The 26,139-nt window shown below is 41.8% G+C and overlaps 1 protein-coding gene across 1 annotated transcript in view; it reads right to left on the bottom strand.

Moving 5' to 3' along the window:
- Positions 1–728: 728 nt before the first annotated feature.
- LOC114486064 (uncharacterized) overlaps positions 729–26,139 on the bottom strand; it is a 74,960-nt gene continuing 49,549 nt past the window's right edge. Inside the window, exons 3-4 of the mRNA XM_055083911.1 lie at positions 15,848–16,502; positions 729–942 (exon numbers count right to left, since the gene is read on the bottom strand). Of these exons, the coding sequence (XP_054939886.1) occupies positions 888–942; positions 15,848–16,502 (710 nt within the window). The 3' untranslated portion in view covers positions 729–887. The remainder of the gene's footprint in view (positions 943–15,847; positions 16,503–26,139) is intronic.

The raw sequence follows: 26,139 nt of genomic DNA, 5'->3' as shown, positions 1-26,139 counted from the left end.
AAAAAAATCATGACGAGAAGGGCCTATGTGATCCGAATTACAGTTTTGAGAAACGATTCCTGTATAGTTAATGCATAAATAATATACGGGGGGACACTATCCCCCCAAAAATAAGATCTGTAAAGGAATGTTTTCAGATCTAGGTGTATGACAGCATGCACTTAAAATGGGATAGAAATAGGGAGAATGGAGGAGAGCAGATTCAGAAGACTCATATATATATATACATATATATATATACATATATATACATATATATGTACATTGTACAAATATGACTTTACAGTTTCAAAGCATTTTCCTATATATATATGTGATACCATACCCTTGGTCTCAATAGCTCCATGAGGTAGGCAGGGAATGAATCATCATCTCCATTTTACCATTCCTAAAGTGGCAGTGATATGCCAGGGATCACCCAGCTAATACAGCAAAGTTGGGAACACAGGCCAGGATCAGTGTGGAGCTGCCTTAGACTTTCTAAGACTCTTTACAATTTCATTTAATGATCAGCTCAAGACACCTGGCCACGTTTTCTCCGAGAATGAATGTGTGTCTATCTTCTCATCTTCTCTCCTACACTTTAAGGGCAGGATCTGCCTCTAGTATTTCTTTGTTATCTCTTTGTATTTATCTCAATAAATACCGAAGGACAGACAAGATGGACAGCTGAGTCCCAGGACTGTTCTCATCTGTAGTTTCCCCCGACCACAGAGAATGATAAATAGGCAATGATCCATTTTCCCCTTGCTTCTGTGAGCATTTCCCATTCATCACCAGTCCACGGTGGAGGAACAGCGCTTGCCATGACTCCTGTGATCTAAGCTGCCTCCTGCCAGCTGCTCTGCATTCTAAGTGTGAAGGATCTGGACAAAATGGGCTTGCTCTCAGTCCTGTTTAACTTTTCCATCGGTCTGTGTTTGTCGAAGCTTCATGCCAACTCTGTCAGAAAAAGAAATGCCACAAAACTTCTTTGAGGAAAGGGAAAAAAAGACCTACTTTATACACTTGCTCTCATGCAAATCACACTCCCATTCAAATCCCAGCTGAATAGGAGTCCTGCAATAGCCTGGGAAATACACAGAGCCTCTAACCCAAGTGTAGGCTGCTTCACTCAAATTGTTGCATTTCCCTGCCTTTTTAACTCCTTTGGAGAAAACCAATAGGAAGAATTAACAACACAATCCGAAGTTGCTATCCCCCAAAGTCATTCCATTTCTGTACGAAATCGGCAAAGTAGTCCCCTGCCATGGTTTTCTGCCCTTTTCTTCCAGGCTCTACAGAATTGGAGTTGGGATGCTCTGTGACATATTTTCAATCAAAGTGGATACATGGTCCAAGCTACCGGCTCCAAATAGATTCTAGCAAAGCAGTTCCCCTGGAATCTTAGTAAACAGTCTCTGCTAGTGATGAAGTAGCTGAATTATTAATACAATGTGTTATGCCACCCACCAAAAAGAGTTGAGACAGGCAGAGCCAACCAGGTTCTGAGAAAACTGCAATGAACTCCAACCCCCTCCTCCTCCATAGGTTGTTGTGAAATTCAAGCCAGTTAACAAGCCCCTTGCATGACTGCCTCCCAGGGATGTACAGCAAAGTTCATGCCCTTCCCCCTTCCAGCCCAGAGGTTTTCTAATCTCTATCCTCTAGGAATTTACAAAGAAACAGGCAAAAGGCTTTAACCCCCAAATCACACTTGAACACTTTACAAGGTCTGGTCATTTCATTTTAAAATGTTCTGGCTGGCTTCCTTGCTTCATATGCTTATGATTGAAAATAGCAGTCAGTGCAAATTTCAATGTGAGTCTTCACTGTGGGAGGAAAGAGGAGACATAGATGTTGGCTGGCTGGTTCTTGTCCCAGGCATTCCACCATTTTCCAGATGCAGGACGCCCAGCAAGTTCCTTGACCTTTCCCAAGGGCAACTGCCGCATCTGTAAAATCAGTTACAGCAATATCTCCCCCTCCACGGTTGTAGGCTTTGATGAGATGCGTGAATGTGCCTGACTATAGTTCAAGGGTTCAAAAATGTTCCTTTCACAGACTTTTTCCTGTTGACATTTGGAGAATGATATCCTGGGTAGGGTGGTTTGGGTGTTTTGTTTTGCGGGCTTTTCAGGGCTGGGGAGCTGAAGAAAGAGCTAGAATGAGAAAAATGAATTGAGGCAAGAAGAATATTTACGTTCAAATTCTCAGATGCATATGCTATCATTTGGTAGAACTGTTCAATGAAAGGGATTATTAATTAATAATAAATGTTTGGATTTCACAGCTGAGGTCAACACAACCGCAAACAACCAATTTAAGGCAAAATTATAATTAAAGGGTCTTCAACTCCGTCAGTGGCCTTCGGAAAATTAAACCTTAAAATCAAGAGGGCTTATTTTCCCCTGGGATTGAAAGCCCTGTAGTTTGAATGCTTTGACTCAAGAAGTAAACTTTAATTTCCCAGCCAGCCCCAGAGAATTCTGCATTCACACAATGCCTACAGTACAGACCGTCCAAAGCAAAGGTTTACTAGGGTGAGTGGGACCCATCATCCCTCCTGCCATGGCATTGGAGCCACTCTCTTCAAACAGATTTAAATGAGAAAACTGCTATACAAAAGATTCAAGTATAATAAGCCCCCCACCTTATTTTCGGGGGATACTTACAAGAGCTCCAGCGGATGCCTGAAACTGTGGGCAGTACCGAACCCTACGCGTACCATGAATTTTCCTGTACATACATCGTTATGATAAAGTTTAATTTAAATTAGGCACAGGACGAGATTAACAACAGTGACTAATAAAATAGAATTACGATGATATACTGTAATAAAAGTTATGTGTATGTTGTCTCTCTCTCTCTCTCAAAATATCTGCTTGTACTGTAGTCTCCCTTCTTCTTGTGATGATGCAAGATGATAAAATGCCTACATGATGAGATAAAGTGAAGTAATGACATAGGTATTGTGACACAAGCGTTAGGCTACTATTGACCTTCTGATGATACGTCAGAAGGAGGACCATCTGCATTGGGTGATCCTGGATCGTCAAGTCATAACAATGTGGACGGTTGGATGTCAGTAGCTGACCACGTCACCAGTTGGGGATCCTAGCGAGAGATCTGATCACGCTGCTCAGACAGCATGCAGGTTAAAACTTACGAATTGTTTATTTCTGGAATTTTCCATTTAATATTTTTGGACTGAGGGTAACTGAGAACACGGAAAGGGCAACAGCAGATAAGGGAGGGGACTACTGTAAGTTGGTGACACCTTTGGAAATATTTTTAAATCTCAGCCTGCCAGAAGTTCCTCCCTTTGATTGCGATACATATGGCTGCTTCAAAAGAAGACACTAGGCATTTAATCAAAATATCCACTAAGGCGAAGATGACAGCAAGACACATGCAAGGATGAGAAAGAATGTATTAGGCCATTCCTCCCTAGAAGCCTACGAAAGCCAAAATGACCAAAACAGCTACTTTGGGCCAGTGTCTAATGAAATCCACTGTGTGGCTGGAAGCACTCCTGCCACTTCCTGTCAGTGGTTTGCTAACTTTACAACAATGTGGGTCATTTGTGGGGAAGAGGCTACTGGGGGAAGTTCTATTTACTGCATTTAATGAAGACGCCGCATCCACAGCCACTAACCAGAGAAGCTCACAATTTCTCAGTGTGACCCAAAGGTTACACCAAACCACCAAGACAGCAGACAGAGCCCACGGGACAAACAGGGTCACTAACAGAGAGACCCATTACTGCTCCCTGATATGAGTGACGAAGGCCTTGTTCAAGTCTCTCCTTCCTTTAAGAAGCCTTCCCAGGATCCAGCGGGCTTCCTCTGCCCTAAATCCACAGAGCTGCTTGTCCATTCTAGAATGTCCAACCTTTTCACCATCAAAGATGCCTTGCAGGTCCTTCTTGACCCTCTGTGACATCTAGAAGATGTCTTTATTTACCAGGTAAACTATATTTAAATCATTTCTCCACTTCTGTTAATCAAAGCGTGGGAAGTGTCAGTCACATACCCTGATGAGTGGAAATAACCAGCAAGACCAGAGTCATCTGCCAGTGTCATTCCACATTCAGATCACAAGCACGGAACGCCAGTGCTTTGACCAGTCCAGGCAGAGGCTGATGTTCTCAGTTAGTCTAGGCAAGTTAATCATTGAAAAATGTACAGTACATGTTAGGTATTTGTTTTTTTTTTTTTTTTTTGTGGTATGCGGGCCCCCCTCTGCCGCGGCCTCTCCCGTTGCGGAGCACAGGCTCCGGACGCGCAGGCCCAGCGGCCATGGCTTCACGGGCCCAGCCGCTCCGCGGCATGTGGGATCCTCCCGGACCGGGGCGCGAACCCGGTTTCCCTGCATCGGCAGGCGGACGCGCAACCACTGCGCCACCAGGGAAGCCCATGTGTTAGGTATTTTTGAAGGCCTAAAAAGAGCACAAGATGCCCTGTGATTGCCCTAACAGACCTTGGCAGGTCCAGAGAACCCAGGGTGAGAATCATGAGTCTAACTCATTTTGGACAATTCATCACGTGTTGCTGATGTGAAAGCTGGCAGGGAATAGTGGGGAAGGCTTGGGCTTCAGAAACACTTGAAGAACAAAAGCAGGAGAGCCTAGCAGTTAAGAATGGCCTCAGAGCAAGGGGGAGGGGGTATGGGGATATATGTATACATATAACTGATTCACTTTGTTATACAGCAGAAACTAACACAACATTGTAAAGCAATTATACTCCAATAAAGATGCTAAAAAAAAAAAAAAAAAAAAGAATGGCCTCATAAGACAGACTTTTCAGGTCTGACCCCAACTCAAACTCACCTGCTGCGGAACTTCTGGTGAGTTATTTTTTAACGTCTCTGAACCTCAATTCTGTCAATGGAGATAATAGTAATGAAGGCTTCATAGGCTCATTGGGAGAATTAAATAAGAGAACGCATGCACACCGCTTTGCCCAGTGAGAGGTACATACTTGCACTCAATAAATGTTAGCAATTATCATTATTTAGTCAGGCTTGCTTGAGTCCAAATCCCAGGCCTAACACATATTAGCTGTGTGAACCTGAGCAAATCATTTACCCTCTCTGAGTTGCAAAACCGGTTATTGACATCTACCTTATTCTGTTATTGGAAAGATTAAGTGAGATATCACCTAAAACTCCTAAAGGTTGAGTGCCTTTTCCTCACCTTCTTGTATTATATGTGGTTTAATTTTTCACGCAAAACCGGTTATTGACATCTACCTTATTCTGTTATTGGAAAGATTAAGTGAGATATCAACTAAAACTCCTAATAATAAAGGTTGAGTGCCTTTTCCTCACCTTCTTGTATTATATGTGGTTTAATTTTTCACGCACTTATAGCTTAATCTTCACTGTAATTTTCAACTTGACACTCCAACCAGCTTCTAAAGATCTGTGCTTGTGTCTTATACTCTTTAATATCACCCAGCATCCAGCACATGAATCTAAAAGATGCACAGTAATTTTAATTTTTGAGATGATAATCATGTATACAGCCGTATCTCCAGGGGGGAAAGGGGATGGAAAAAAAAGAAAAATCAGCCTTATCAGGAACTACAGTTCTATTTCATGGTCTTAAAAATATCGTAAAGCTAATCCAAGGAATATAGATTTTTAATATTTGTACTTTTAACTGTTTTCAGGGTACTCTGAAGATCTAAGGCTGCTTTTCATTTTGCTGAAGCAGGAATCTGCTTGTCACACACCCTGGTTTGTGGAAGTATGTTACTCAGCGGGTGAGGGGGTCTAGCTGACCACCCAGCATCTATTCCTCAGGCAGCTTTATTGTTCTCTGCTCACTCATCTTAAACCCAGTGACACTGCTAAACTGACTGAAAACTTTGTTTCTTTGTGAAATATTCCCTGACAAACAAAGCAGCACTAGAGTAGTTTCATGAATATGTTAATTCCAAAGGTCTTCGGTAAACCTTTTGTATTTTTTCCATACATATTTTAATTAATCTTAAGATACTTCCAAAATGGTGTAGGCACTATGGAAAATAGTTTGGCAGTTCCTCAAAAAGTCAAGCACAGTAACCATATCATCCTGCATTTCCACTCCTAGGTAAATTAACCATGAGAATTGAAAATCTATGTCCAATAGCACAGGGAGATCAGCTCGGTGCTTTGTGACCACCTAGAGGGGTGGGATAGGGAGGGTGGCAGGGAGACGCAAGAGGCAGGGGATACGGGGGCATATGTATACGTATAGCTGATTCACTTTGTTATACAGCAGAAACTAACACACCATTGTAAAGCAATTATACTCCAATAAAGATGTTAAAAAAATAAAAAGTAGATGAAGTACTAATACCTGCTGAACACACATGCTGAACATACATACTACGATATGGATGAACCTTGAAAATATTATGTTGAGTGGAAGGCAAAGAAACAGAAAGTGGATCAGTAGTTGCCATGGGATGGGGGAAGGAGGAGGGTAAATGTGGAGTGACAGTTAATGGGTACAGTTTTTTTGTTGTTGCAGTGATAAAAATGTTCTAAAATTGATTGTAGTGATGGTTGCTCAACTCTGTGAATATACTAAAAGCCAGTGAATTGAACACTTTAAATGAATGAATGTTATGGTACATAAATTAGATCTCAGCAAAACTGTTTTAAAAATACCATTATAACTCAAGGAAAACCGTTTCTCTAAACCAAGAGGAGTTCCAATGGCCCATTTATTTTCAGGGGCTTTGAGAAATTTAAAAATTCCAGAGCAAAATATATATTAATTAAATAAATAATTTATGTATATAAAAAACTTATAGCCTCATCTTTCTAATAAGGCTATGAACATAAAGAAGCATTTACTAATCCTATAATACAGGCTTCATAAGTCTTCTACAAATACTGCATTTAAAGTGTTTGTGGAGAGAGAGGCAGGATCATGGCTCAGAGGCTCCCGACCAGGAGATCAGGAACGCCCCCCCCACCATCCCCCTCACCCCCCAATCTCCTTTAATCTCCTTGTCACCCATCCTTCTCCTCTCTGTCCCCAGTACCTCAGGTTCATCTCTAATCTGCCTCCCAACTGATCTCCCTCCTTGGCCTCCAGTTTCCCTCCTCTCAAACACAAATCAGATTAAATTAATCCCCTCTTAAAAACTGCTCATGAATATGTTAATACCAAACGTTGCCCGTAAAACTTCTGTAATTTTTTTTTCCTTACACATTTTAACTAACCTTATGGTACTTCTAAAATGGTGCAGCTGCTGTGGAAAAACAGTTTGGCAGGTCCTTAGAAAGTTAAACATGGAGTTACCATATGACCCAGCAATTCCACTCCTAGGTATATACTGTGTTTGGTTTCTGTATGAAATTTTCCATAATAAAAAGAAAAATGAAAACAAAAATACAACCTCATTCGCTGGTCCTCCAAATTAAAGTTCAAGTCCCTTAGCGGACTGCCATTTATAGCTCCCTCTTTTTTTTTTTTTTTTTTTTTTTTTTTTGCGGTACGCGGACCTCTCACTGTTGTGGCCTCTCCCGTTGCAGAGCACAGGCTCCGGACGCACAGGCTCAGCGGCCGTGGCTCACGGGCCCAGCTACTCCGCAGCATGTGGGATCTTCGCGGACCGGGGCACGAACCCGTGTCCCCTGCATCGGCAGGCGGACTCTCAGCCACTGTGCCACCAGGGAAGCCCAGCTCCCCTTTTTAATCTGGCTCCTAACTACCTCTCCAGCCTCACCCCTAACATCCTCTTTCCCCGCCAACTCAATGCAAATACACAGCACTTACACTCCAGCCTACAACCACTCACCCTTCCCAAAAACGTTCTTGTTTCTAAGTCTCAGCAACCGTTGCTCCCTCTGCTGCAATACCCTTTCCCATTCCGTGTAATGTAGGCTATTATTTCTCTACCAAGACCCAGCTCCAAGCCCTCAGGCAAACTCATTGCTTTTCACTGTGCCGCTATAGCCCCTCCCTTACCATGTCCAAATCAGCAGCACTAAGTGTGTAAAATTATGCAAAAGTCTGTTACCCTTTCCCAACGTGGGAATTCATAAAGCACAAGGAACCCCACCCACCAACCCCACCCCAGGGGAAGAAGGCACTAAGGGGTGTTGCACACAGTTGATGCTCAAGAAACAACTGCAGAAGACAAGACATACCTGAAAGACAGGTACAAACATAGACTTAATTAAATAGGCTCTCTAGAAATTATACTGATTGATGCTAATTTGGGGGCCAGATATAAAGAAACCATCAGTGAGAACAGCTTCCTTCGTGTCAATATAATCATGTATATTATGTGCTTTAGGGATACATAAACAGGAACCAAAGCATACTGCTTATTATGACAAGGCGCTTACACTGATTTGCATTTCTCTGCAAAACTCTCTAAGCATATAATTTTGTTAATTTGTGACAAACCTCAAAAACACACTTCCCACCAATACTCTGATTGCAATGTATACTCTCAAAGCACACAGAAATCATCAAGTTCCTTTCATAAGTTGCCAACTGGATCTTATGTGTGCTGTTTGGTTTGGTTTGGTTTAAATTTGGGAATTTTAATGCAGATAATAATTTATCATTTAACTTGGACCTAAAGGAAGAATAGTTTCAAAAGGATGTTTCAGAAACTGACCTAGCCTTCTTTTGAATGTTGGGACCACCAACTCATGCATGACCTTGAGAAAATTATTTCATCTGAGACTCAGTTTCCTCCTCAGTCAAAAACAAACACTTCGAAAATGTGGGCTTCACTTTCTTCTCTAGTGGGACACGTCATTTGAAAAAGATGGTGCCTGTTCAAGTTCAAATCAGTCAGCAGTGATGTTTGGTAATAAGCACCTTCTAGAACAAGGGCCAGTTGGAAGAAAAGTGATATATCAAAAAAACTGCCTAGTCCTTCAAATTTGCCCCATGTGTCTCTGCCCTCACTAAACTATCATCCTCTGATTTGGGTTAAAAGTTAAACCTGTTTGTCTTGTTCCTCTTTTAATTGACCCAGGAAAGAGAAAAATGAGAATAGGGCTCTCTGGAGTACTACCTCATAAATAATAATCAAGTTTCGAACTGACAAGTACACACCAGAAAAGCAAAATGGTATAAAGGCAAGACCTTGGTTCTCGGTCCTGCCCTTTTCACTATCACCAGACAATTACTAACCAGGCCAAGCATCCAAGTCTTCCTATGTGAATCAAGGGCACTGACTAGGACGTGGTGACAATGACAACAGCAGCTGGTGAGTGCACAGCACCACACACTATACCAGGCATCGCCTCACAACTTCACAACACATATTATCCCATTTTACAAATGAGAAAACCGAGGCCTCAGAGACAGTCACAACTTGCCTAACCCACGTACAGCTAATAACCCTAAGCAAACTCCCACCTATCTGTCTCCAAAGCCTGTGCTTCCCCCTTGGACCTCCCATCTGTCCCCTGTTCAAAGAGGCCTATTTTTCTGACTGAGATAAAAAATGACTTGGTATTGTTGATAATGAAATCCCCAAGGTACTTTCAAATTCTAAAGTATCCATGAATCTAGACACTAAAGAATTGCTCCGGTGGAATTTTCTTTATTACGTCCACCAAGAGGCTCAGTCAGCACACTCCAAGCTGTTCTGCAACTATTTATATTGGGCCCTGCAGAACATATTTGTACATATTTGGACTCAAAAAAAAAATGGAAATAAATGAAATGGAATGGACTAAAAAAGAGGGAGTCTTCATTGCATTAACTGCATTGAAAAGTGGGCAGCAAGGTGAGCTGACAAGAGTTCTGGAAAATTTAGTGACTACTTACTATCTGGGCACCGTTGTGCAAGTTACTTAACTTCTCTGAACTGCAGTTTCCTCCTCTCTAAAAGGAATCTAATATCTATATTACATGGTTGGCCTGAACAATAAATATGTTCACTACCACAGTTATTCCCTTCCTCAAGAGATATGGAGAGTGCCCTGGATGACAAGCATTTTATTTTCAATCATGTGCTCTTTTTAGTTATTTTTTCTTCCTCTGGGCTTTCAAAAGACACATATAAAAGTTGACCCTAAAATAGGCCATTTGTCCAAATTCCCTCCCCGACAAAGGTGTATCTGTCTTTCCCTTAAGATGATATAGCCATGTCCCTTCCAGAGGGGAAGAAGGTAACCACCAAAGACTCTTGAGGTTCCCGTACTGTGACTTTTCCCAAACCTGCCACTGCTTTTCTCTGGCTAATAGAAAACATTTGTGTTCCCTCTGTTTGTTTTTTTCTTGGGATTCTCTTCACAATTGTTTCCCCTAATATATTTCAGGCAACTTGGCTGCCAAAATGTTAAATTCATAGAACCATTGAGGAGTAAGAACACTGGGAAGGAAAGGAAAATTCTACTATTATTATGAATAATAATAGCCACAGAATACCCGATAATGATTTAGTGCTTGTTAACTCTTCAAAGTGCTTTCAGATTTGTGATCACATCTGAGCCCCACCATGTACGAGTGTCACAGGTATGCTTTTGTATTTTACAGATGAGGAAACTGAGGCCTGAAAGGTTAAATAATTTTTGCCCAAGTCACATGTGTAGATGACTTTCTGTCAGGATTCAAACCCAGACCTGGGTGAATCCGAAGCTAGTGTTTTTGCTACAATACTTTGCCAAGCTAACTTTGATCTTTTAAAGGCTCTCTTTAGAAGTCTAATTCATTCATTTCACTGTTTACTCATATACAAACTTCAATATCTCAAAAGAAAATATTTATAGAGTTAACACTTCATTTATCCAAAGTGGTCACTTGGCCTACAACACTACAGAGAACTCAGTTTAAAAATAAATAAAAATCCCAGCCTCTTAGCAGTTAGGAGACACCAGCAAGTCCTTGCACTAAAAATCAGACCTTCAGGCCAGCACCCAGAGGTAATTTTTCCTTTTGAAAGAATTCTAACAATCTTAAATATCTTTTTTTTAAACTGGAGTATAGTTGATTTACAATGTTGTGTAGTTTCAGGTGTAAAGTGATTCGGTTACACATATACCTATATTCATTCTTTTTTATATTCTTTTCTCATATAGGTTATCACAGAATATTGAGTTGAGTTCCCTATGCTATACAGTATGTCCTTGTCGGTTATCTATCTTATATACAGTAGTGTGTGTATGGTTATCCCAAGCTCCTGATTTATTCCTCCCCTCCATGTTTCCCCTTTGGTAACCATAAGTTTGTTTTCCATATCTGCAAGTCTGTTTCTGTTTTGTAAATAAGTTCATTTATATCATTTTTTAAAATTAGATTTCACATATGAGAGATATCATATAATACTTGTCTTTCTCTTTCTGACTTCACTTAGTATGATAATCTCTAGGTATCTTGAATATCTTTACTGGAAAAGACAGGTGTACTGGCCGCAAACAGAAAGAAAAAGTACAGACAACCTAACAATTCAAAAAGTGCCAGAACATGCGATCCCTCTATATAAACCAACTGCCCTTCCTCAACTGCCTTTAGGACATTAGCTATTAAACAACACAGTGATTCTCAAATTGACCTGATAAGAATCACCAGAAGCTTTTATAAAACACAGAATCCTAGGCCCTGGTCCAGGGCCTACTGAATTTGACTCTCCTGGGAAGGAGCCTGAGAATCTGCATGTCACACCAGATGGGTCTCCTTATTAGCTGAGTTGGTGAAGTACTGACACAGTAGGCATCCCCCAAATTATCACTCCTCAAATAATGTGTACCAGGTTGAAATGACACCTAGGGCAGGGTGTCTCCATAAATATAACCGCCTACACGGGGAAGAAGCCCTCAACTATGGTATCATTAGCATCATGCTATGAACAGGGCTTGCCAGCCGAAACAACTGCACAGGAAGGGGGAAAGAAAGAATCTCAAATTGACAGGAAGTCAAAAGGGCTAAAAGTGGAAAAGGCCACCAACTCTGGCTTTAACAGTCTCCCACAAAGGCAGCTATACCCCTATGGTATATCTCAAGTATAAGAGAAAGGGATGGAAGAGCTAAGGAGAAAAAAACCAAAAAACAAAAGAAACTAGCCAATCCAGACAATAAAGGTTTTCAACCATCCCGGAAGAGTCAGCAGGGCTGACACTGCATGGGTTGGAAGGAGGCACTCAGTAAATTTCTGGGGAGGGGGACAAGGAAGAGACAGGGGACAGAGCAGAGAAGCTCCACACGGAGTTACCAAATCCCTGCATTTGTGCTACAGCCGTGCACTGCCATTTGTGCTTTCTTCGGAAGCACTGTCTCATGGGGTAAGAAGGCGCCCTCAAAATTTGGGAATTACTTAGTGTTAGAACGACCCCAAATCAAAACGATACCTTGGGGCGACGAGACCGTATCACTGACCCGAAGAGTTGGACCACCTTTATCCATCTGCTTTGGTGCAAATGACTAACTGGAAAATGTGGAGAGGCAGGACTTTCTGCAAAGCGAGCTTTACAATTTTCTAATGATCTGAGTTTCAGGGTTCTTCAGACGAGGGAGGAAAAGGGGGATGGACTCCAGTCATGCTCACTGAGGATTAGAGATCAACTCAAATTGACTTCAGTGTGAATCTCAGTTTTCTCATCTATAAAATGGAGATAATCTCTTCATCAGAGTTGTAGTGAAAAGTACATAAACTAATTCGTCTGAAAAAGAGGCTAACAGAGCTTAGAAAGACAGTAGATGCTCCTTCCTCCTTGCCTGGGAATGTTGTCTGCTGCTCTCTTATAACCTGTAGAGCAGAAGGCCATACTTTTATGCAACTGAAAGGAAAACAACATTGATTTCAGAAAAACTACTATGCAAAGATTCATAACTGTGTTTATAAAAGCAATAATCGGGGCTTCCCTGGTGGCGCAGTGGTTGAGAGTCCGCCTGCCGATGCAGGGGACACAGGTTCGTGCCCCGGTCCGGGAAGATCCTACATGCCGCGGAGTGGCTGGGCCCGTGAGCCATGGCCGCTGAGCCTGTGCGTCCGGAGCCTGTGCTCCGCAACGGGAGAGGCCCGCGTACCGCAAAAAAAAAAAAAAAAAAAAGCAATAATCGGCAAAGATAGCTATTTTCTGAGACATAAACTCCCATTGGTGATTCTCTGACACCAGATTCCTTTGGTCCTCAAAGGAGAGTGGACTTCTGTTTTTTCACCAAGAATTTAACATTCCAAAAAGGTATGTGAAACAAGTTAAACTGCTTGCATATTTCCACTTACATAACATGTATATTGCACATCAGCTTTTATTTTTTCCAGACACAAGGAGAGGAAGCTTGGTATATATTCCTGTGAGAGAATAAACAGAAAAATGTCTCCCTTTTTCATATATTAGGGCCTTGTAATCCAGACCATATGATCAATACACTATATAAAAATTAAATCATACTGACAGTCCCAGGCAAAAAGTGAACCAAGTAGAAACAATTTTTTAGGACTGTGATGTGTGGAATATTAAAATCACATGTTGTGTTAATAATTTTCTTTTAGAAGCCAAATAGAGTTCTCCTGCATAAATTTCTCAAGTAAATGTTTACCTTACAGTGTTTCCTATTAAGGGTGGTCGAGAGGCATTAAATTAGTGATATTGTAATTTGGCCTATGCATAGAGGAGACACTTTGAAAATGACTTGGTTGACATTATGTTAATGGCAAGGCACATACCTTAAAACGGATAGCTATGTGCTCCTTATGGTAAAATACAAGGTCCTGGTATCTTATTAACTTTTTTTTTTTTCAGTAAACAAAAATCATTTGCTCGAAAAGGCCAATAGTGAGTAAACTTAACAAACAGCTAGGTATAGAATATTAGCTTTGAAGGGGACACAGGGAGAGTTGGGGCAGAAGAAGAGCTGAGATGTGCAAACATACACCTTACTTAACACTTTCAATGCACAACGGTATCTTGGGATTTCTGTGTCCCCCGTTAAACTATAGCTGATAGGGGTGTCTTTTTGCAAATTCCTTCACACTTTTTCCTTTGATAAGATACACCATCTCGTGGGACTGCCTTCTGCAATCAGACGAGTGGAAAGAGGAAGGGAGTACAATAAAACTGTCCGAAGGCTGTCAAGTGTGTTCTAGCTCTGCTTTCCTAATCACCAAGTAGGAGGTAGGAGGGTACAGGGAACAGACAGTCTAGAAAGGATTCACCCTACCACCAGGGAACAAAACACATCAGTGAACACTGGGAAGCCCCAGACAAGTTTACAGCAAACAGCTTCAATGTGTTTCTGTTCCTGGTACTCCCCCAGGACCAGGGAAGGTCTCTTAAAAATTCAATAGCTTGGCAAGGAGACTTTAAGTCCTCATCTCCCCACTGTGCATAATAAGCCAGTGGTCTTCAGGAAGATAGGCCCCCCAGTGACAATTCCTTTACATAACATCTTAATGCTGAATTGATACGAAGAGGTGGGAATGGGATTTGCCACCTGAACTACAGTCACCTTTCTTCCCTTCCGCAGAGCACAATTTGATCTTCAGCTGTCTCTGCATATCTAAAGGGGGCCATTCTTATATTTAAACTCCAAGAGTCCCTTCTTTCTTTGACTTTCAAAATTTACTATGGACAGTCAAGCCAAGGACAGATGGACCTCAGTAAGGATCCTGCTACAGAGTCATGAACCCAGGGTCATTGGACTCCAGCCCAAGAAGTCTCTGGTTTGCACACTCTGCATGGACAACTCGATTTCAAAGAGGACTTGAGCTTCCGTGCAGGAGTTCTATTTTAAGGGAACTGAACAGGGAACACAGATGTTTCTTCAGTTAGCACAGTTGGCAGAACAGCTCCTGGACCAAATCCGAGTTCTTAATGCAGGAAGGAGCCTTAGAGAGCATCTAGTTCGACCCACTCACTCAACTGATGAAGAAACTGAGGCCAGAGAGGCAGTTAGGTGGCACCCCCGGCAAGTGGCAGAGTGGCGGTGTCCTGATGACAAGCGTGTCCTGCACGCTTCCCATAACACCATGATTCGCTTAAAAAAAAAAAAATCTACACTTACTTCAATCTTGGAACTCCTGTAGATTCTTGTCAATAGCCACCCCCTGCCCCGGGGGCGAGTTCATAAATCCTCCTTACCCTCCCACTCCATTCCATTTACTCCTGCTCTTCCAGCTGTGGCTTCCAACTCGTTTGGAAAACAGAAGCGGGCTACAGCCTCAGCCTTCTGGGAGTACAATTAATTGTGGTCCCGATGCATGAACCGTGGCTAGCTTTCCCAGTGCGTCAGTTGCCTCATCGGTGAGATGGACCTCCTAGCCCGTGTTGCACCGAGTCAGGGAGAGGCAGTACTCCCTGGCACACAGTAGGCACCTAAAAAGTGACTGCCGGATCGGTACCCCGCATCACGCCCCTCGAGAGCACCCTCCCAACCCCCGGGGGGCGTTCAGGATAGCGGCAAGTGAAAAGGCCCAGGCAGCCCCGGCGGAAGGGCTGGATGTTTACATTCGCCCGGGGGAAGGCAGCGCTCTCCAGGCGGGAGCCCAGCGCTCCAGGAGATCCATCTTACTTGGATGGAGGGCAACCAGCTCTACGCCGGCTCCGGGTCCTGGTTCCACCGATTTCCCCTATGCTAACAGGCCGAGCCCACGCCTTTCGTGGGATTCTGGCCGGGCTTCCAACCGGAGATCGGCTTTTAGGATTCGGTGTCCAAGTGGCCCGCGAAAGCCTACAGCGCTCCCGACACTCCTTTACAGGCCGGGGAGGCGGCGGGAACGGGGAGGGCGGGGGCCCGGGGGCCGGGAGCGGCGCGAAGTCTCCGCGAGAAGCCTGCGGGCGGCCCCCGGGGCGCGGACTGCGCGGCGCAGCCGGGAGACGCGGCCCGGCGCGCAGCCCCGGTCGGGCTGGGACGCGCGCCGGGCGCCGAGGGCCGGAGGGACAGCGGGGCTGGGCTCACCCATGAAGAGGCAGAAGAGGTCCAGGCAGATGAGCAGCACCCGCTTGCTGCCGCCCTTCCTCGGGTTGTTGTTGAGCGCCGGGCTGCCGCCGTTCTTGCTCTCCGCGACGATCGCCTTGTCGTACTTGTAGTTTTGCATGGCGCTGGTCAAGACGCCCCGCGACAGCAGTCACACACCCAGACGCCCGGGTCGCCTCCCGGCCGAGGCTGCTCGGGGCGCGGCGCGAGAGTGCGGCCCCGCTGCCCGCTTCCAACGGCAGGCGGTGGTGCTTTCTGCTCCCCTGGGGCTCCTCTGCTTTTCCTGCCTCAATTCCGAATCGTTCGGAAGTCCAGGGGGGAGAGAGACAACTCCCGAGCAGAAACTTCTGCAGCGCCGCGCTGCCCCGGACGCGCGGGGCTCCCGTGTCCGTGTGCAAAGCAGCGAGCGGGCAGCGCGGGCGCTCGACCACCTTCCTCCGCGGCTGGTTGCTTAATGAATGGGAGCTGCGCGGAGTCCAGCTGCGCGGAGCCCAGCCACGCCGAAGCGCTGCCGCAGCTCCAGCTTTCCTCCTCCTCCTCCTCCTCCTCCTCCTCCTCCTGTTGCTGCCGCCGCCGCCGCCGCAGCTGCCGCTGTGATCGCCTGGATTTGTTTTCGGCAGTTTTATTTCAAGAGGTCCTTTAAAAAGAGAGAGGGACCTCCTTACTTGGCTCAGAAGAGATTCCGAAAGCACAGCCCCTTCCTTAAGCAGCCGAAGACGTAGGATAATTAAGGCCACATTTTCCCCCACCCCTTTCCAAAAAAAAAAAAAAAAAAAAAAAATCCTAAAAGGAAAAGTTACTCTCAAACCGGAGAATCCGGGAGCCCCTAGCGTTCAGAAACACTGAATTGTCACAAAAGGAAAAATAAATAAATAATAAATAAAAGAATAAAAAGAAACATTTTCTTGCCGGCCTTGGGTCAGGCAAAAGTTGAGGCTGTGCAGCTCAAAAGCATTTCTCCTCCCTGACACATTTGGGGCTCTCAAGTCTTTATTTTGACTTGAATCACATTATCCCGAAAATACTCAAAGGAAAAAAAAAATTGTTTTTGAAGATCTTAACACCCAGCACCGGGTACTGGGGTAGATTCTGAGGCTACGAACAGGAAAAGGACTGCACGACTCTGGAGCTAGATTCCTGTGGACTGGAATCTTGGCCGTGGCTCTGTGCCTTGGTTTCCCCATATGTAAACTGGAGATAATAACTGTTTCTCCTAAATAGAGTAATTGTGAAGACTTAAATAGCTATAACCCATATAACGCCTAGAACAGTGCCAGGTACATAGGTGTAAACTATGACTTTTACTCCTGTTTCCAGGGTGAACAAGTCCCAAGCCCTACAACCCTCTGCTAGTTCAGCTGGCCCCCAGCCTGCTTCTACAACTACGGGGGGTAGTTTTGGGGGCAATCTAATGCTTTGCCTTAGAGGCTGTCCTATGCTTTTAAATTAATTATTTTATGTGAATTAATTTTTCTTCCAGGTAGACTACAATCATTTCCAAGGCAAGGACCTTTCCTTCTCTTTTCTGTAGTGCCTAGCAGAAAACTGGGCACACAGTACAATAAATAGGCATTACTTCCAGATGTCTCTTTTTGTACATCCAGAAATAGAAATAGTTGTAGCTTTTTTATATGTTATATTTTTCATGTCCTTTTATTATCCTGACTTGTTATGGGGTTCAGTAACCCTATATCCAGCCACCACCAGCCTCTTGACCTTTCTCCAATAGTCCTTTCCCACTCCACACCCCGTCCTCCTTTTCCCTCTGCCTGTAATGCTCATCCATCCCTTCTCTAACTACCAAAATGCTTCTCTTGCTTTAGGGTACTCTGAAATGTCACCTTCTCTCTGAGCCCTTTCTTGATCTCTAGACAGAATTAACTTCACTTTCAACACTTTATTTATAACACTCTTGTGGCACTCATCACAGTCTGATTTGGCGTTATACTTAGTAAAGACTAGTCCGCTCTACAGATTATCAGCTCCAAAGCATCTCCCAGGTACCTCGCACAGAGTCTGACGCCTGCAGAATTAAGCTTAAGTCCAGACTGCACAGCAACAATTTGGCTGGAAAAGAAAGGCAAAATCACTGTCTTCTGGAAGCAAGAGTAATTGAATCTCTGAGACAGTTTTGGAGCTGGGTATCTAGCTGCAGATCAGACACAGCATTCTCAATCAAATAGCAGCAACTAAAAGCCAGGGAAACTAGAAGAACAAATTCCTTAGACGGCTTTACCATGAGAAATACCTTCTCTTGACATGTTAAAATAGCAGAAACGATACAAAACCGATTTCACCATTACTGACATTCTGAAAGGAATTCTGGGATCCTGGTGTCTTCCCTTGCCCACTCAACGCTCCTTGTTATGATAATCATCCTTGAAGTTCTAAGTCACCAAGCCACATCTTTGGAATCCCAAACGAAAAGTAAGAGCAAACCCCTGAAACTTCAGCAGCCCACTCTGATCTTTCCCTCCTTTGAGTTTCAAAAGTCCTAGGGAATCTGTGCCACTGACAGCCACTAATATTCCACTGTAGAATCCTCTGTTCTATTATTTGAATTTTATAGTCACCTCCCTTTACATTTCCTGTCTGTTTTTCCTTCTCTGTGAAATGACTTTTATTAATTTAAGAACAGACATTTTTTAAAAGGCAGACTTTTACTGTAGTTAAATGGTATTATAACTCAGCAGTCACTGTTGGGCTCTTTAAAGTTACTGGGTAAGATTGATGGTAAACTTCAGCTGGCACTAGATTGAATACTAGGAACCTTTTTGGCTTCAAGGTTCCCTGGATTAAATTCAGCTACTTATTAAGAAAGATAAAGATCTGTTATTCCAGGAGCGAATAAAAGGGAAAATAAATGGATGTTTAAATAAGAGCTTTAGATTTCCATTTACAAGGCTCTGTGGACTATTTTTTTCATAACAAAAAGATCATAGTATTAATTGATGCATGTAGTTGGGTGCAAACAATTATTACATTTGGATAACTCTTCAAGGGAACAGAACACTACAGATACTCATAAAAATGGACTTGAACTCGTCATAAATATAGTGTCAATATGATTCTTTATGTAATAGGAAATAAAACAGCCTCCCCAGATACATCTGAAGGCCTCTTTGCTTTAAATCCTAAAATTGAAGAGTCCAATTAGCAAGCAAAATGCAACAGAACAGACTGGATAGTTTAGAATGGTGTCATTTCAAAGTAATTACATAATTTAAATTCCTGGTAAACATAGCCCACCAGAATGCACACCTGAAAATGACATCCAGTTCACTAAACTAGTCTGTATAAAAACTATAACATCAGCGGGGATAAATGCCTTTTTAAGATTAACTTATTAGGTGTGGCAACAACAGCACATCATTCTTTAAATAACTGATACCTCCCAAGAGATTTAAATGGCCTTCATTTCTAAGATCTCTCGTTACCTCATAATTTTATTTCTCTCTCTTTTTAACCCCTAACATTTAATAATTAATCATTTTTTATTTTTTGAAAAGGCATGAATTGGCTCTGGAAATACTTAAGGGAAAGGTGACTGAGTTCCTTTACATAAAATTGTGTAGTCAAAAGGTCAGAGCCCAAATTTCCCAAGCCATTGAAATTCACTTAAAGAAACCTAAGTTTTGGCTAACAAGTACCCATTTTTCCAAGTTCTTTAAAAGTGTTACATTCCATCTCTGGGTTTTTTTTGTTTTTGTTTTTCCGGTACGCGGGCCTCTCACTACCGTGCCCTCTCCCGTTGCAGAGCACAGGCTCCGGACGCGCAGGCTCAGCGGCCATGGCTCACGGGCCCAGCCGCTCCGCGGCATGTGGGATCTTCCCGGACCGGGGCACGAACCCGTGTCCCCGGCATCGGCAGGCGGACTCTCAACCACTGCGCCACCAGGGAAGCCCATCTCTGGTTTTTACTAAATAAAACTTGTTGGCTTGTTGCTCTAAGTGTTGGATTCAATATCAAGAGTGCTCCCACTGGACTGAATAGAGGCCTCCAGAGTAACACTCTGGAGAAAAGGCAGGAAGGAGCAGAAGCTTTGAGGTCTGAACATCTTGATGTGCTGTTTGATCTGAGATATGCTCAACAACCTCTCTGAACCTGAATTTCCTCAACTTTCAAATGGGACTGACATTTTTCTCTGGTTCTGGGGACTAAAACATTAATAATGAAATAATACATTTGAAAATACCTAGTACACCATAGGTAGTTGACAAATGTTAATTGAATGTTAATATTTTAAATGAACACTTTATTTCTACAATATACCTGTTTTAAACACAGATATTAAAAGTTATTCAGTATAGATTAAGGATTAAAGTCTTGGTGGTTCTTGTATCAGACTGCCTAGGTTGCAAATAAAGATGTGGCAGAGATCTTAAAAGGTGTTTATCCAGTACTAACTCTGAATGTACCATTTAATTTTATTCATTTTTCCCTAGAAGCAAAAACACCTTCAGCATCTCTATATCTATCATTTTTTGAAATGTGCAATTTCTTGAGAATTCTGAAGGTATTGAATCAAACAAGCTTATTTCTTTTAGACAATTTAGTTACACATTATTTTCTTCAGGATTGTTTGTGAAACTCAAGAAAAGCTATTTGCTTAAACTAATAATCTTGTACAAGTGGGAGTACTTTCATTTTAAAGGCACTTTCACACCTATTATTTTATTCTTACAGTTCACCGAAGTAGGTGGGGGGCGGGTTGCTATCATTGGCCCATTTTATAGATGACAAAACTGAGGCAAGCCCCTTTAACTGGATAGAAATGGTTTTCCTCGAAGGTAAAATGGAAATGATTCTAACATTAGCTCATGCGGAGTAAAATAGAACACTTCACAGTTTATAAAGGCATTTACATTCACTGATCTCATTTCAGGTAGATAAGGCAGAGATTATTATCTTCGTTTTAGAAATGAAGGTACTGAATTTTTGAAAGATAAGAGATTTACTTAAAATTGGAGGTAAGGAGATTCCTGAAGGACTAGAATTCCAGATCTCTTAATTTCTAAACTAAAATTCTTTTCTTTACATCCTCAAAGGTGCTCAGAAATTTCTGCTGCTCAACCATGGTTTCAGAGAGTAATTTAGAGGGACTGCAGAATTAGCCTAGTGTCTGTACTAAAAAGAGGAGAAGTTTTATGTTGTTTTGTATTATAGATTTGGAAAGGAACAACATTGTTGCACCTTGTGTCACTGAAAAGCAAGAATTGGGTTCATTGTTTGTCAAGCAGTTATTTGTTACAAAAAGGGAGCTTGAGAACACAAAACAGTAGTATTACTGTACAGCAGCCTCAATTCGAGTCAATATGTTTACCTTTCTATAAGCAATCATCTTTTCTTTAGCTAGAAATTATAGCAGTTAAGAGCTAACTTTATGATAATTCAAAGAGTGAATCCTGTTCATTAAATTTTTAAAAAAAAAAGCAATCTAGAATGGACAGAGGAACTTGCAAATAAAGATGTGGCAGTTCGTCTCCAGAATGGGTAAAACTGGAGCTACGGCTGATAACTCAAAAGGAGACTGATGCTGCCACCTTGTGTCATTGTAGAAAAATGCTAGGACTCCCAAAGTGAAAATTGTCATAGTTGGGGGATGGGGAATGGTTGTAATGGGAATTCAGAATTTTTATATCATATGTGAAATAATAATAGCCCAGAACTTTTGATATTTTCCTGATCTAGTATTTATCATTCATGTGACAGGTATATACTGAGTATCTGATATGTACCAAACAATTTTAGGAGCTGGGGATATGGCAATGAACAAAGCAGACAAGAATTACTGTCCTCATTGAGGACCAATAGTTAAGTCTCTAATTATTTCATATGTATGGACTCATTAAACAACTCTATGAGGAAGGTTTTCCCATTTTACAGATAAGGTTACTGGGGCACAGGGAAGTTAAGAAACTAGTCTAAGATTATGAGGTTACTAAGTGGTAAAGCCTGGATTTGAACCTGGGCCGTCTGATACAAGAGCCATTGAGACTTTAGTCATTAATCCACACTGAATAAATTTGTCCTCTGTCTAAGGTACACAAGGGAAAGATCAGTGGTTTCCCCAAGTGGCACTTTAGCTGTGTGTATCTGGGAAGAAGGGTAGAAGATGTGAACAGTTTTGTGTTTGTGTGTGGGTATACACATACATATACATTTATGTGCATTTACTGAATTCATATGTATACATATTCTGTATACCTATTCACATACATTATGTGTGTATTTATTCATTGTATATATATGGGTGTTTATTCATTCTTTAATCACTCACACATTTTCATGAGCACCTGTTCTACACTAGAATTCATGCTAGATACTAGAGATAATCAAATGAAAAGCTTATGGTCCCTTTCCTCAAATGACTCATTTTTAGTAGGAGAAAAACATAATCAAATACTTGCAATATTATCCTGACTCTCATCACATTTTATTATAAAGACTTAATTGGTTTCTTCAAAAGCCTGTACTCTTCAGACAAAAGCCAAACCTTTGTGCCTAGCATGGTACATAATTAGTCGTCAAAAAGTAGTTGTTGAATAAAAGGCTAGCAGAGAGTTATAAGTTCCACATAGGGCCATCAGGGAAAGTTTCAGAAAGCAGATAAGGCAGGGCTGCATAATAAGCCTGGAAAAGACATGTAATAACTTGAGTACATAGAAACAAAAGAGTTAAACCATTCATAAAACTTAATCCCAGAAGGATCATTGATATAAACATGAATGATAAAGTACAGCTTTTAGAATCGAACAAAAGAGAACCTATTCATGACTGTGGGGTAGGCAAAGATTTCCTATACAGGAATAAAAAACAATAATGACAAAAGAAGAGATACAAATTGGAATATTTTAAAATTAAGAACTTATATTTATGAAGTACATCCGAGGTCACCAAACTACGGCCTGTAGGTTAAATTCAGCCCACTACACGTCTTTGTACAGCCTGTGAACTCAAAATGGTTTTTATGTTTTCACATGGTTGAAAAAACTCTAAAGAAGAATATTTCATGATATGTGAAATGTATATGAAATGCAAAATTTTGGTGCCCATAAATAAAGTTTTATTGGAATGCAGCCATGCTTATTCATTTAATTGTATGGCTATCTACAGCTGCTTTTGTGCTACAAAGGCAAAGTTGAGTAGTTGCAACAGAGATCACATGGCCTACAAAGCCTAAAATATTTTCTATCTGGCCCTTTATGGAAAAAGTTTGATGACAGCCAAAATACACAAGTAAGAAAGTGAAAAGGCAATTAGGACAGATTAGGAAAAGATGTATATCTGCAAACAGGATTTATATCCAGAATGTATAAGGAACTACAAATCACTCAAAAATACAGACAACCCCCCAAATTTTTAAAGGTTCAGGGGAGAGGAGCGAATCTTGAATAGGCACTTCACGAAAGGGGGTATATGAATGACCAATAAGCATAGGACAAGGTGCTCAACATAATTAGACATTAGGGAAATGCAAATTAAAACCACTGTATATCTATTAAAATGGCTACAATTAAAAATCCTGACAATATCAAGTGTTGATGAGGATGTGCACCAACAGGAGTGAAAACTGGTATAGTTGCTTTGAAAAATTCTTTGGCAATATCTACTAAAATTAAACATATGCATATCCTATGACCCAGCAGTCCACTCCTATGGATATGCCCAACAAAGGTAAAGGCATATGTCTATCAAAAGACTTGTACAAGAAGGTTCAAAGCAACTTTATTCATGATAGCTCACAAATGGAAGCAACACAAATGCCCATCAAAAATAGAATGACTAAATAAATTAGGATATATCATACAGTGGAATACTATGCAGCAGTGAAAAAGAATGACCTGCATCTACACAGAGGAACCTCTCAGGCATAATGTCGAAAAAAAGAAATTGACACACAGAAGCCCTAAGAAACTAATACCTTGAGTTACTGAGTACATTATTTTCTTCAGTCCAACAAAACTTTTCTTTCTTTCTTTAAATGTTAGAGGATGGGGAAATGGGATACAGAGGGTAGAGACAGGAAGATGCAGGACCTTTGCACTGAATGTTCCCTCTGTTGTAATGTTCCCCTCCTTCAGCCCTTTATTCACCATGTCCACATCTCTCCTGACGCCATTAATTTATTTTTCTCCATAGAATTTATGCATCTTACTTGTTTGTTTCTTTCCTGTCTTCCTCCACCAGACTTCAAACTCTATTAGAATAAGAAATTTTGTCTTTTTTCACCTTGTGTATCCTTAGCGCCTGGCACTTAGCAAATATTTGTTGAATTAGTAAATAGTCAACTTAGTAACTAATTGAATTACTAAATAATCAAACAAGTGAGTGAATGAATGAATGACCAGCTGGGATGGCACACACGAACGCTTCAGGAAGCGTTAATGATAAGTTTAGATATTGTCAAGTCAGAGTCCTCACGGGAGGAGGCCTGCTTTATTGATATTCATCAGATAAAAGACACAGCTGTGGAGTTTCATCTCTTAGCAGCCAGTGTCCCAGACCAACCCAACTCTCCTTTTCTCAGGAACTGTAGTGTCTGCCTCACTGTTTAAGCTGAATTCCAAATTTGCTAATTGCGTTCTATCTTTCCATCCTGGACTGTGCCTCCTCTCTTAGACATTCCTTTTTCCATTGTCCCCTCTTCGGCAATGTTAACTGGGCTTTATCTCCCATCTTACACTGTTGGGCGATACAGTGGGCTTTCCAGTAGGAGAGGGTGTCTCGGGTTAATCTAATCTGGATAAAAGCTAAAAGTTTGATTAAGACAAAATTCAGGTGGAAAAATAAGGAAAGAAATTTTAGTCCCATTCTTTGAACATCTATTACACACTGGTGTCTTTCATGTATATTATCTCATCTCTTCGTGTTAACACTGTAAGATAATAGCAATAGTTACCACTTATATCGGACTTATATGCCAAGCCCAAAGCACTTTGCTTGTATTATCTAATGCAGCAGTCCCCAACTTTTTGGCACCAGGGACTGGTTTCGTGGAAGACAATTTTTCCACGGACAGGGTTGGGGGGATGATTCAGGCGGTAATGCAAACGATGGGGAGCTGCAGATGAAGCTTCGCCGCTCCCCTCCTGCTGTGCAGCCCGGTTCCTAAGAGGCCATGGACCGATACCAGTCCGCGGCCCAGGGGTTGGGGATCCCTGATCTAATGCATGTACTATTTAATGCCTCTAGGAGATAGGTGTTTTTATTAATGAGATTCAAAGAGGTTAAGTAACTTGCCCAAGGTCACACAACAATAGTCATGGTGGAGCCAGGATCCAACACAGACAGTTGGGATCCAAAGTCTGTGCTCTTAACCAACAAGCTGTAATAACCCAATAGGCTATTATTTGACTATTAGAGGGTATTGCTATCTCCTGATGAAGGAATCAGGAAAAAAATAATTTTACTCAATGTCACAGTGCTAGTAAATGGCAGAGCCAATATTTGAACCCAATTTAGACTCTATATCAAACTACCTATGTACATAGACGCTTTGTTGTTTTCAGATGCATCTCAAATTTAACATGTCCGGAAATATACTATCCCAAACCACTCTTCCTCTAGGGGTCTCCACCTAAGTAAATAGAATCTCCATCTACCAATATCCTTCATGCCCTACATCCAACCAGTCACCAACTTTCATTGCTTCTCCCTCCAAAGTAGATCACAAACTCTATCTCTTACCTCTGCCTCAATATCAACCATCTTTTCTTCCTTATGTACTGCAATAACCCTTTAATTGCTCTGGTTCTACATTCGCCCACTTCTAACTCTCCACACAACAGCCAGAATCATTTTTGAAATGGGAATTTGATTATGTCACTTACCTGCTTAAATCCTTTTTAAACTTTGAGGCTTATGATAAAATTTAAAATCCTTCATAATGTGGTCCTTAACTAACTCTCCAGCTTATTTCCCACCTTGTTCACACACTCTGGGGACACTGGCTTTCCCTGTATTCCTCACAGATACTAAGTTCCTTCCCAATTTGGAGTCTTTACATATACTGCTCCTCTTATTATGTTCTTTCCTCCCTTCTATTACCTTCCATTTTTTAACAGCTTTATAAAGATGTAATTCACACACCAAAAAAATATGCCCATTTAAAGTGTACAGTTCAATGGTTTTAGTATATTCACAGAGACGAGCAACCATGACCACAGTCAATTTTAGAACATTTTATCATCTTCAAAAGAAAGCTGAGAGCTTCCCTGGTGGCGCAGTGGTTGAGAGTCCGCCTGCCGATGCAGGGGACACGGGTTCGTGC

The sequence above is a fragment of the Physeter macrocephalus genome, chromosome 4, assembly GCF_002837175.3.
Source record: "Physeter macrocephalus isolate SW-GA chromosome 4, ASM283717v5, whole genome shotgun sequence".
Classification (NCBI taxonomy): domain Eukaryota; kingdom Metazoa; phylum Chordata; class Mammalia; order Artiodactyla; family Physeteridae; genus Physeter; species Physeter macrocephalus.
The sequence above is the reverse complement of the archived record's forward strand: the minus strand, read 5'-3'. Positions and strand labels throughout refer to the sequence as shown.